This window comes from Scyliorhinus torazame, chromosome 13 (genome assembly GCF_047496885.1).
Source record: "Scyliorhinus torazame isolate Kashiwa2021f chromosome 13, sScyTor2.1, whole genome shotgun sequence".
Lineage (NCBI taxonomy): Eukaryota > Metazoa > Chordata > Chondrichthyes > Carcharhiniformes > Scyliorhinidae > Scyliorhinus > Scyliorhinus torazame.
This window is the reverse complement of record NC_092719.1, coordinates 176,086,729-176,100,110: the sequence shown is the minus strand read 5'-3', so window position 1 is coordinate 176,100,110 and position 13,382 is coordinate 176,086,729. Positions and strand designations below refer to the sequence as shown.

At 47.4% G+C, this 13,382-nt stretch overlaps 1 protein-coding gene across 1 annotated transcript in view; it reads left to right on the top strand.

Moving 5' to 3' along the window:
- cacna2d3a (calcium channel, voltage-dependent, alpha 2/delta subunit 3a) overlaps nucleotides 1-13,382 on the top strand; it is a 1,400,547-nt gene that overhangs the window by 253,310 nt on the left and 1,133,855 nt on the right. The window contains exon 3 of the mRNA XM_072472475.1: nucleotides 6,377-6,493. Within this exon, the coding sequence (XP_072328576.1) occupies nucleotides 6,377-6,493 (117 nt within the window). The remainder of the gene's footprint in view (nucleotides 1-6,376; nucleotides 6,494-13,382) is intronic.

Sequence of the window (13,382 nt, the reverse complement as noted above, 5' to 3'; positions counted from 1 at the left end):
CCCATTTCCAATGCTCCGGCCCCCCGCGAGCGGCGGGATCGGGGTTCACACCCCACACCAGCCGGATAATGCAAGTGAGTCATTAAAGACCAATTTGCATCCACTTAGCAGGCAGGGCACTATATTCTCCTGGTTTGCGCAATTCTCCGGTCCTCTGAGTTGGGAATCTTGTGGATGAGGATTACTACAGGTATGGATAAATGTGGCCCTGACGTGGTGGACCTCGTGGTGTGTCAGGGGAGTAACTCCTTAAGGGAGTTGCCCCCAATGTCCATCTGAGAGCTCCCCTCCCCCACAATACAAGAGCTGTACACCCCACCCCCACCAAACATCCCATAAATAAAGAGACCCCACAGACCCCCTAAGCAAAGAGACCGCCCAGAGACCTCCTAAATAAAGAGACCCCCGCCCCAGAGACCTCCTAAACAAAGAGACACCCCCAGAGACTCCCTGTGTCTGAGCCAGCAAATGTATTGCCCAGGTGAGTGTTAAAGCAGTGGTTATTTTCACTGCCTCCGCCTGGACTGCTCTCTAGCTTCCAGACTGGGGTCTCTCTTCTGGGGGGCTTCCTGACAGGGGCCTCTCATCTGGGGCATCTGTGGGGGGTTCTCTTTATTTAGGGGGTCTCTGGCGTGGGTTTCATTTGGGGGCTAGTTTATATAGGGAGTCTCCGGGGGAGGGGGGTCCTTATTTAGGGGATTTCGGGAGGGGGGGGGTTCTAAAACCACAAAGGCACAATTTCAGCATTTTTAAACACAGGCTGAATTTTACAGGCCACCTGTGGAAACAGATGGGTAAACTGGTAGATTGGGTTGAGTGCCATCAGCTGTGACTGCCACTGACCGTCCACACTCTGCACAATTTTACAGGCAGTGAAGGAGATGCCAGCTGAGCTAGCCCCCCATGGTCTAATTGAGGCCCATGAGGAGGTAATTCATGCCTAATTAAGGGCCTCATAATACTGCTGCTATGATTTAATGGCAATGGGAGAAGCCTGCATCCACTGTGTAGACTGACTGATTTAACCTGCATCCACTGTGTAGACTGACTGATTTAACCTTGCGGGCTGTTGGTCAGTGAAAGTGGGGGCAATTTTAAGTTTGTGACCAGGCAGAATAGTTTTATGAGGACATGACTGTAACCTAACCAGTGCAATTGCAAGTTCATTTTAGGGACTATTTTCCAATTGCACCGAAAGCAGAAAATCTACCACGATGATCTCTCATTGCTTTTCTCACAATAAATCATTGGGTGTATGATCTGACATCGTTTGCGTCTTTTTTGTGTGGTTGGTCTTTGTGTCTTTCTTGTAATTTCTTAAACCCATGTGACTCAGTCTCTCTGATGGTATCACATTACCAATTGCCATGGACTATCTCATCACCTATTGCACGGGCCCAACCTGTGGACTGCAGAGCTGTCCATTACTCTGCCATGCATAATCGCTCTGGTCAAATGCTTCGTTTTTTTTTTTACTAAAAGTAAGTAAAGTTGCCCCAGATGACCACAGCATCAGGACCTGGGTTCGATTCCCGGCTTGGGTCACTGTCAGTGTGGAGTCTGCAAGTTCTCCCCGTGTCTGCATGGGTTTCCTCAGGGTGCTCGGGTTTCCTCTCTCAGTCCAAAGATGTGCAGGTTAGGTGGATTGGCCATTCTAAATAGCCCTTATGGGGATAGGGTGGGGGTATGGGCTTATGTAGGGCGCTCTTTCTAAGGGCCGGTGCAGATTTGATGGGCCGAATGGCCTTCTTCTGCACTGTAAAGATTCTGGTCTTTGAAATTCTATAAAAGATTTTGGACGGAATTCTGCCATCCCTCCCATGGCAGATTTGGTGTCGGGCATGAGTGGAGAATTTAGTGGGAGCCAAAAAGTCACCTGCGTGAAATAATATAGCAATTCTCCTCATGGGGGGTGGGTCTTCCTGCTGGCTGGAGGTGCAAAGCACCATTTGCATGCATTTGTATCTCATGAATGCTTATTAAAGCAGCTGCCCACCAGCATCCTGTCAGGCCTTTCAATCTTGCATCATGCCAGCGTGAAATTACGTCGATCTAGGACCCAATTAATAGACTGGTGTGCAAAAGGCAGCCCTCAGTTCGCAAGGAACTTTGAGGTGAGCGCAACATACAAAACCTATCTGCCATAGTGCTGCACTGTTCCTGATGTGCTGTGCACCATTCTGCCAGGGCAGACCGGTTCCTGCCCTCCATCTCCTAGAGAAGCTTGTCTCCATGGACAGTGTCAGGGCCTGTCCTCTTTGTTCCTGTTTATTCCCTTATTTCACTTTCTTTTATTTTTGCCATTGCATTTTTGATCCATGGATGATTTGGTGGGCATGTGCCTTTAATTCAAACAGAAGGATCCAGAAGGCTGTGCTGTTTTAGACTGCCTGACATCAATAATGACTCGGTTTGATTGATTTGGCTGGTGGCCAGCGAATTGGCCCAAAGCGCTGTTCTCTGCCCAGTAACAAGTGGTGATTCGATCTGTTCCCATTGGAGTGTTCATGGGGTTCCAGTTTGGTTTCACTTCTGATTCTGCAGCCTGGATGGAGGAATCTAACACTCCAAAAAGATCTGACTAATCCTCTACATAAGGCCACTGTGAGGGCTGACTCTCTCTCTTCAACAAGTCTGGGTGTCATTCTCTTGAGACTAAAGAGGCTTGAAGTCAAACCACAAGCTGAAAGTAAGGTTTGATGTTAAATAAAGTGTCCATACAGAAAGATATAGGCCTGAGTATGAATCTCGAGCTGAAGGCCCAGTTTGATAAAGAATAAATCGCCTCTCCAGGAAGCCTGCTGTCCGTAAGTCCAATGTGGTATGAATAACTCTGCAAGAGAAGGCCATGACCAGCTGCAAGCCAGAGACTTTAATCAGTGAGCATGCTGCAAGGAAAGCGTGCTAAAGCACCAACATTTTAAGCAAATACCTTCTTTGCCTCCTTTGACCTTCATCCTTATTATTTTCACCTCTTCCCCTCCTCTGTGTTTGTCTGTCTTGTGTGAGTGGATAGAGGGTGAGGCAGTTAAAGAGGAATAGGTTAGCTTGTCATTATCCAGTGGCATTTACTGCATACTTCATCATCATTCGTGTTATAAATAAACGCTAATTATGTTTCTGCTTACAAACCTGGTGACTTGTCATTATTGGGCAGCCAAGGGACAAAGACTTTACATTAGCAATTTTTATAAGAATTATTGGTTAATTCACTTGTGTTGTGACTCCGGGCCACATGGGACTGGAATTGACCGCGCAGTTGTCCAGGGTGCTGTAACAAGAGCACCATTCTGCTGGACCCATGGACCCTGCTTTGTCGCCAACTCGGATCAGTACTGTATCTGTGGTTGGGGAGTGCAGGGATTTCCTTTCCCACGGTATCACACACCAGTATTCACCTGGACAGCACTGTGCTGCAGGACTCATGCAGCAACCGCAACAAAGATACGAAGTTCAACCGGGGATAGGGTGTGAAGTGGGTGGGGGGGAGGTGCGTGCAGTTGGGTTGACAAAGAAAAGGTGGAGAATGTGGAAGGGTGGCTGTGCAAGGTGGGGAGAAGAGTGAGGGCTCACAACAGCAGGCAGAGGGGCAAGGAGGTGGATGAAGAAGAGGAAGAATGAAAAGCAGAGGGAAGACCGAGGGGAGGGAAGCTGCACCCCAACAAGGCTGCATGAAACACCCACAAACAAGGGGGTCCAAGCAAGAGTGTTAAGTTGATCACAAAGGACATGAATGGAATGAAATGAACTGACATGTGGGATCACCAATAGATTTCCCAATGGGCTTCATGGAATACGAATTCCCCTATTTAACGAGAAGAGGTTCGCCCAATAGCCTGAGTTCATGGAGTCAACAGAAAGTAATTTTATTTACAACGATATATACACAGCAGCAGTAATTCACCACAGCTTCCTTCACTAGCCGGTACCACACTGGTCAGCCTTATTTATACAGGTGTAAGTGCTAATGATTTCCCCATCCCCCCTCATTGGGGGAGCTCATACAGCCAAGAGCCCTATAATACATTAGGGGATAACCAATCGTCCCCAGCCTATAGGATTCAGGCTGGTTATAACATGGGCCCAATACATGGAGCACATGTGTTACTTCTTCCGGGCAGGAAATATTGTGGGTGATGAGAAGCAGAATGTGTTTCTGCTGACAGCATGCAAGGCCCTAAGATTCAGCGTAATAAAAAGCCTGACCTACTCAGATGCCCCAAACGTTGAAGAGCTCGTATACCTAGTGTGAAATCACTATGACCCAAAGTCCTCTATCATCCTCCAGAGATACCGCATTAATACTGTGGGGAGGACCACAACGGAACCCATGACTGAATTTTTAACTAGGTTGCAGAAACTGGCAGACCATTGTAAATTCAACGAATATGTTTTCCAAGTGAGTGAAGTAACCTATTTGGGCTTTCAGATGGACAAAAATGGGCTACACCCAGTGGAGGACAAGGTCAGGACCATTAAGGAAGGGCCGACTCCAAGAAACACCACAGAATTGAAATCCTTCTTGGGTTTAATTGATTATTATGTGACGTTTATCCCAAACTTGACCTCTTTGCTGACTCTGCTATTCATACTACTGCAAAAGTACCAGAAATGGCCTTGGGAGGCACCACAGGTGGAGGCCTTCGAAATAGTAAAACAGCAGCTGCTCTTGTCCAATTTATTGGCCCAGGTCGAGCCCAAAAGGGAATTCATCCTGACATGTGATGCTTCGCAATCCAGGTTTGGGACAATATTCTCTCACTGCTGGAAAGACTGAACAGAAAGGTCCATTGCCTATGCATCCAGGACTCTCTCGGACACTGAGCGGAGGTACTCGCAAATCGAGAAGGAGGGTTTGGCAGATGTGTTTGGTGTAAAAATATTTCACCAGTATGTCTATGACAGACGTTTTGTGTTAGTGACCAAACACCAGCCCTTATTGCAACTTTTTAAGGAGGATAAGGCAATTCCCCCCCCCCCCCCCCCTCCTTATTGCCTCCATCCAGAGAAAGCAACTAGCATCCATGGAGGCCAAATTGAGTTGTTTTTAGTTGATTAAAGGACCACTCCTCATACGACGACAGGAATCCCCCGGTGGAACTGTTAATGGAAAGGCGGCTTCACATGAGATTAAGCCAGACCTGCCGGGAAGATGAAGGGGACCACAACAAGACGATCAGAATTATTTTGGTAACCAAAAGAATATTCAGGACAGGCGACCTAGTCTATGTACACTTCGGAGATGGTTCCAGTTGAGTCCCTGGAGTCATATTGGAGAAAACGGGGCCCATATCCTCCAAATTGAAGGTCCAGGATAAGGTCTTAAGGAGACACCTAAACCACCTGAGAAATAGGGAGTCCATCCAAGTGCCAGCCTCACCACCCGGACACAGAAGTGGCCACCGCCAGTGCAGGGCTACCACCCATAGAGGGCCCTGTGTCCGTCTCTCCTGATAATGATGACTCCGGTTCCAAGGTGGAAGCAGAGGAATCCGGTGTTTCGACTGTACTTCTCGAGTAACGGCCTTGCGGGCCTTGGTGGTGAAAACTGTTGCTGCTGCCTTCTTCTTGAGGCTACTCACATTTTGCTTCTGTCTTCCTGACATGTTGGAGGACCTCCTGATGACAGGTGGACTGAAGAGAGTGGTATGCCAGCTAATGGCTGGTGGATGAATCAGCTGTCGGCCTGACAGGTGATTGAGAGGGAAACGACCCTGTGCATAATTAATAAGGTTCCAAACACAGAATCTAGTTCCCACCATTCTGGCCAGCGGGAAAGGTGCAGCCGGAGCCCCCCGCCCCCCGCCCCCCCCCAACACACACACACACACACACACACACACACACACACACACAATGTAACTGTACCTGTTTTTGGAATGTGCTAAATTCTTAAAAGTTTATGCTGAATGGGTTTCTTTATCAAATTTTGGGAGGAGTTGACTCTTCATTAGAATTAACTTCAATACAGTGATCTGGTTCAGGAAAATGTGCTAAATTTGATTCTTTTCTCCTTTAAAGGGAGATGTTAACTCAATTAGTTTAAATAACCTAATTCCACCATTGAAGTAGTGAAGAGAAGAATTTTCTCCAACTATAACCAGCGTTTGTATATCATTCATCACAATAATTTCTAGCTTCCAGGTTTCACCTGAAAGAAACAATTTGCATTTATATATTTCCTTTCATGATCCCAGAACATTTCACAACCAATGAATATTTTTGAGCTGGAGTCACTGGTGTCGTCAGGTTAATGCTTGAAGGTTAGACGATGGGTACAGTTCTCCCTGTCAAGATACATTTTATTTTCCCGAGTAAGTGTTAGTCAAAATAGTGTTGAACGTATAAATTGATCTCCCTTTGTCTTTTCTTACAGAAATATAAAGATCATGAAAAAACAGTCACTGTTCAGGAAATAGACGGTCTCCAGCTTGTCAAAAAACTGGCCAAGGATATGGAACGAATGTTTCGTAATAAAGCTGAAGCAATAAGAGTAAGTACATCCATAAAAGAGGTTGAATAGCTTTTTTGATAAAGTGCATTAGAACACAACGCTGGTTGCCTTTCTGTTTACATCGTTTAGATATTGTCAAGCGTGAAAGCCTTCAAAGGTAATAATCTAGGGCTCTTAATATTTAAATACAACCTTTTCCTCAGTGCAAGTACACACAGAGAATCAGAGAATGCTCACAGCATTTGGCCCATTGTGGCCATGTCAGCCAGTCCCACTCTCCTGACTTTTCCCCATCGCCTTACAACTGCTTCCAATCAGATAATTTTCCAATTCCCTTTTTTAAAGCCACAAATGTTTTGCCTCCGTCACACTCTCAGGAAGTGCATTAAAGATCCTGACCACTCGTTGCATTAAAAAACACTTTCCCTCTTGTCGCCTTTGTTTCTTCTACAAATCTTTTTAAATTGGTCTTCTCTGGTTCTCAATCCTTCTGCCAATAGAAACACTCTGTCCCTTTCTACTCACTCCTGACCTCTGATGATTTTGAACACCTCTACTAAATCTGCTCTCAACCTTCTCTTATCGAAAGAGAACAGCCCCAGCTTCGCCAATCTATCCACGCAACTGAAGTCCCTCATCTTTGGAGTCATTTTTGTACATCTTTTCTGTCTTCCCATTCATCCTGAAATGTGGTGTCCAGAATTTGGTACAAAATTCGATTTGAGACTGGACGAGCTTGTTGTAAAGCTTTGCCATAACCTCCTTGTTTTTGTACTCCGTGACTCTGCTTTTGAAGCGTGGGATCCGGTCTGCCTTACTAATTGCTTTTCAACATCCAGCCAATGACACTTCCTGCACATGTGGTTGACATTTCCCGTAATTTGCACGTGGAACTGGATGTGCATTGAATTAGTTTGAGGTGCCCTGTCATGCCTCCACATGAGACCATTAACTGAGTTAATGGAAATAAACTTAAGACTTAAATAAATAAAATGCTGCACTGTAGCAGTACACTGTTCACATGCTTGATGAGAACTGAATCTGCATCCCACTGATAAGAATGTAATCCTTCTACTCAGAATTTCCCACAAGCTCCATCAGAAAGTGAAAAATATTAATTTTGTAAGTCCATTATTGCACATTCTAACCTAATCAAAATATTTATTGCATATACACTTCATGAGACCTGGCAGTAAAGCCTCTCAGTTTCTGGTGAAGTGAATGTACGGAATTATGAAGGTGGCAGTGTGTGGGGGTGGGGGGGGGGGGGGGGGGGGGAAGAGAGGGTGGTGGTGGAAACATTGCAAACCCACTAAATCTGTTTCTTTTAGCTTAGCATAACTATTTGTAATAATGCATGTGCTTGCAATTGGCCTGCAACTGGAATTGTGCAGGTCCATCAGCCTCCTGAACCTATCTCACTGAAATCTCCATCGGAGTCCTTCGCAGGAGCGTTTGTTGCAATCTCACCCTCCGTGAATTGCCATCTGTGCTATCCTTGCCCTTGCCCTGGTTATAGTGCTTTCATGTCCAGTGTCTCACCATGTGTGGATCCGACCTCTAATCTATCTTCTGAAATACTTGCAATGTATCTGAGCTGGTGGCTGCTACTCTGAAACCAAGTGATGGTGTTGTGTCTTCATCATCATGGACACTACGGGGGCGATTCTCAGCCCGTCTTAGTGGTCAGAAAGATTGTGAATGCGGTTGGAAAATCCCATGAGAAGTGGAAAACCGGTGACGCAATGAGCTTCATGCCCAGAAAGGGCGGGAACCCTCAGTTAAATACATTTTAATACAATTAACCCCCCCCCCCCCCCCAAGCTTTCAATAAAACATCGGTGAGGTTCACACAGCTTTGGAAAAATATGAATCAGTCAAGCGGACGTCCCTGGGACACAAAGATAAATGTAGCCCCCAGGGGGCAGAAGGACATGCCTGGTCAATGCCAACTTGGCACTACCAACCTGTTCCGGGCAGTGCTGGGGAGGACCCTCTTGGGAGCCATATTGGGGGCGGGTTTTGAGTTATGTTTGTTAGGTGGGTGGAGTCCCCGATACTGATGCTTGCGTTTTTGGGGGGGGGGGAGAAGAGAGAGAGAGGCCCTAATGGTGGTGATGGTGCGGCAGCGAGAGGGGAAAACCCTGATGCTGATGATGGTGGGGGTAGGGGGAGCCCCGATTCTGATAGGGTGTCCCCCATGTCGGAGGGGGACTCCGTGGGGTAGTGGTGCTAGGGGGAGGGGGGAGTTATTTTCTGTGCTGATTGGGCACCCTTTATCATTGTGGAGTCGGCCTCATCGACTCTTTCAGGCCCTGCCCCACCATAGTGATGGCGTAAACCATGCCCACTGAATTTTATTTTTCAGAGGTCCTCGAAACCTGGGTAACACTTGGGTTGAGCAGTTGGAGAGCTGCACACTGGCTTTCAGTCAGAGCCTGTCACTCTGAAAAGAATATGGGGAAATTCCACCCCATATCGTCTTAGTTTCATCCACAATAGCCAGATTTCTGTTCTTGGGAATCTGAAAGGAAAACACAAGAGTCAGGTTGTGGAGGGTAAGAAAAATGCACAAGACGCATTCTTGCATTATCACAGCTGATAAATCAGACGAGATTATGGGATGAGCAGCAAGTGGGATATGCAAGGGATGATGCCATTTGAAGGTGCAATTAATGACCTTGACCACGCGCATGAACTAATTTACCTTCTTGCAGCACTGCATCCAGATCCTTAGGCAGGACTTCTGGCATTAAGCTATCCACTCCCACTGTCTTCTCATCATGTCTTTGGCGGGCCCCCTGAGAATACAGGACATCTCTCCTTTTCATTATCTCCTCTGAGACCTTCAGTGCAGCATCTGAGCACCTTGGAGCCCGTTTTCTCCCATGTTGTGAGATTCTTCACTGTTTCTCAGTCAGATTCACTTCCCGCACAATTGCTATCAGCTATTCCAGTGACAAAGCATATCCTCTTTAAAAGATGCAGGCTGTGGGCAATGCCACCTGTTGTAATACTTATTTGGTGTCTCAGCGAGCGGTCCACAGGCTTGTATGATTGAACATTAAGTGTTTATGAACTCATAACTATATATATCTCCAGGGTACAACGCTGCATGGGCGCTGTCCTCATGCTGCCTTCTTCAAGGCTCTTCTACTGTACTCCGTACAGAATCGGGTGACTCCCTTTACATCACAATATGGGTGGTACGCTTTCCCCCGGTCCTATGTTAACCCTTGCTCTGCCAAGCACTCGTACTACACAGTTTAACATTAAATATTATTTGGAAGTGGCAATATTGGGCCCTCTACTGAAGCATCCAATGAACAGTGCTGTTCGCATTGCTGTATGATGATTATGTGTGACCTGAAATTCAACAAAAGGGAATGGGCTACTCGAGCATCATATTCCTTGCACCTGTTTTCAGAGACAACCCTGTTTAGTCCCTATTAGTTTAGAGTATTAAGCCAATGAATAGATTCAGGCAGTGATCCTACTGAAACATGGGAGTCAAGGGGATGCATCTAATCTGCATGGGGCAGCAAGTTTCCATGCTGCTAGGGCTGCAACTCAGCTACATATGAGACCCCATAGGCCTATGTCAGGGTGGTACTCTAAAAATTACTTTTCAATGAAGCACACATCTGCTCTGGTGGAGCTGATGGACATTGCTGCACACCCTTCTCTTGGGATTCCTGCTTCCCTGGTGTGTCACTGACCTTAATTGGATGGAACTCCAGAAGGTTTCTGTTATATTCTTTCTTGTAGCCGCATGTTGAGTTTGTATAACATATTGCAAGGGGTTTATTGTACCCTCAAACAGGGTGCAATGATGAACTCCCAAAAGCCCACTAAACGCACCGATTACATTGCATAACACATGACATTATACTAGCCAATGGTGTTACTCTGATACATAACACCCCTCCCTCTTTACTCCTTTAGTGCCCTGGCATTTTTACTTAATCAAACACTTTAACACAGAACCAACACATGATGCCATAACTAACATTGTTATGTGGCGGATACATATGTTCATTAGTAAGACAGCCTCTTGGGTGGACGTCTGTCTCATTTTGGCAGAACACAGCGTTCAGGCACTTGGCTCTTAGGGGTACTTCGAGTGTCGTCCTGGATGCTGGTTGGTGTTACATCTGGTGAAACCAACTCCGGAACTATTTCCAATTGTGTGGATGATTCTGTGGTACCAGATTCCGTAATTTTGGCAGTTGTAGTCCTCAAGTCGAGCATGTCGCTGGCCATACTCTCTGTGGTGAAAAGATCTGTTACAGATTCTGTACTCTCACTGCTTGCAGACAATAATTGTTCAGGGTGCCCACACCAGATTCATTCATCGTCAGATTGTACAGTATATGAAATTGGAGCCGTTTTGTTGAATACAATTGCTGGAGTCCAGCTTTCACCTGAGGTGTAATTTCTCACAAAAACATGTTTCTCACAGTCAAAGACTCTGCTTTGGGAATGTTGTTCCCTTCTGGCCACTTGTGTCTGATGTTGTTGCCTGACTATCTCTTAAGTTGAAGGAGGAGCTAAAAGGTCAAAATGTGTGTGTTTAGATTCCTTTTGAACATTAATATAGCTGGTGAGCTTTGTGGGGTTTTTTTTGAAAATATTTTATTCAAGGCATTTTCACATATACACACAGAAAATCAGAAGAACTACAGAACACTCAATAAGCAACTACACTCTCCCTGACACCAACCCCCACCTCATCTCGCCTTCCCCATTTTAACCCTCTTACCACCCCCACAATCCCCACTTGCTGACCCCTCAGTCCTCCTTAAAGAAATCGATAAACGGCTTCCACCTCCGGGTGAACCCCTCTGCCAACCCCCTCAGAGTGAACTTGACTTTCTCCAGCCTCAGGAATTCTGCCAGGTCGCTCACCCTCACTCCCGCTTTCGGCGACTCCGTGTCCCGCCACCCTAGCAAAATCTGTCTCCGGGCTATCGGGGAGGCAAAGGCCAGTACATCCACCTCTCTCACCTCCTGGAATCCTGGGTCTTCCGACACTCCAAATATCAGCACCTCTGGACTCGAGACCACCTCCGCACTCAGCACCTCGGACATCACGTCTGGGAGCACCCTCAGTCTTGGACACAGACAGAACATGTGGACATGGTTTGCAGCCCCCCCCCCCCCCCCCCCCCCCGCGCGCACCGCCCACATCTATGCTCAACCCCTGAAAAGAACCTACTCATCCTCGCCACCACCATCTAAGTTCCGCGCACCACTTTAAACTGGATGAGGCTTAACCTCGCAAATGATGAGGATGCGTTCGCCTTCTGTAAGGTCCCCGCCCACATCTCGGCCCCAACCTCCCCTCCTAGCTCCTCCTCCCATTTACGCTTAATGTCCCCCAACAGGGCTCCCTCCAACTCCATCAATTCCTTAGATATATCTGACACCTTCCCCTCCCCTATTTCGTCCTTCGATAGCACCTTGTCCTGCAACCCCAGGAAAGGACAGCACCTTGCCTCACAAAGTCCCGAAGCTGCAGGTACCTAAAGTAATTTCCCCAGGGAAACTCATACACTTCCTCCAAGTCCTCCAGCCCCGCAAATTTGCCCCTATGAACAAATCACTGAAGCACTCAATCCCCACCTGCTGCCACTCCCTAAACCTTACATCCAGCCCCGCCGGCGCAAAGCTATGGTTATTACAGATCAGCGTCCACACCAAGGCACCCTCCAGCCCTGAATGCTGCCTCCACTGTCCCCACACCCTTAGGGCCAACACCATCACTGCACTCGCGGAGTGCCTGGACAGCGAGAACTGGAAAGGCTCCAACAACAAAGCTCTCAAACATGTACCCTACACGATGCCACCTCTACCCACCCCCACGCCGAGCCCTCCCCCAAGGCCCAATTCCTCACCATAGCAATGTTCGCTGTCCAGTAATAATTCATCATGTTCAGCAACGCCAGCCCCTGCCCTCGCCCGCACTCTAAAAAAGCCTGCCGCTCCTCGGGGTCTTTCCTGCCCACACAAACCCGGAGATCACCCCAATGACCTTCCTAAAAAAGGGCTTTGGAACTAAGATTGAGAGATTCTGAAAAGCAAACAGAAACCTCGGCAGCACCGTCATTTTCACTGTCTGCACCCGCCCTGCCAGCGACAATGGCAGTACACCCCACCCCTTAAAATCCCCCTTCATCTTCTCCACCAAACTGAGCCAAGTTCAGTTTATGCAACTGTGCCCTACTCCGCGCCAGCTGGATACACAGATACCTGAAACTCACCCCCATCATCCTAAATGGCAACTCCCCGAGTCTCTTTTCCTGCCCTCTGACATCAGTTGGGAACACCTAACTTGTTCCCTCATTCAATTTGTATCCTGAAAATCGGCCGAGTTCCTCCAAGATCTCCAAAATGCCTCCAATGCTGCCCACAGTGTCCGGAATGTATAATAACAGGTCGTCCACAGCCAATGAGACCCTGTGTTCGGTGGCCGACCCAGTCAATCTTTATAATAATCTTTATAATAATCCTTATTGTCACAGGTAGGCTTACATTAACACTGCAATGAAGTTACTGTGAAAAGTCCCTAGTCGCCACATTGCAGCAGCTGTCCGGGTGCACTTGAGAGAATTCAGAATGTCCAAATCATCTAAAAGCACATCTTTCGGGACTTGTGGGAGGAAACCGAAGCACCTGGAGGAAACGCACGCAGACACGGGGAGAACATGCAGACTCCGCACAGACACTGACCCAAGCCGGGAATCGAACTTGGGACCCTGGTACTGTGAAGCTACAGTGCTAACCACTGTGCTACCGTGCCGCCAAATCTCTCTCCAATCCCTCGATGCCCTAAGCGCCATTGCCAGCGGCTCTATCGCCAAGGCAAAAAGCAACGGGGAGAACAGGCACCCCTGCCTCACCCCACAGTGTAGCCCAAAGTACCTCA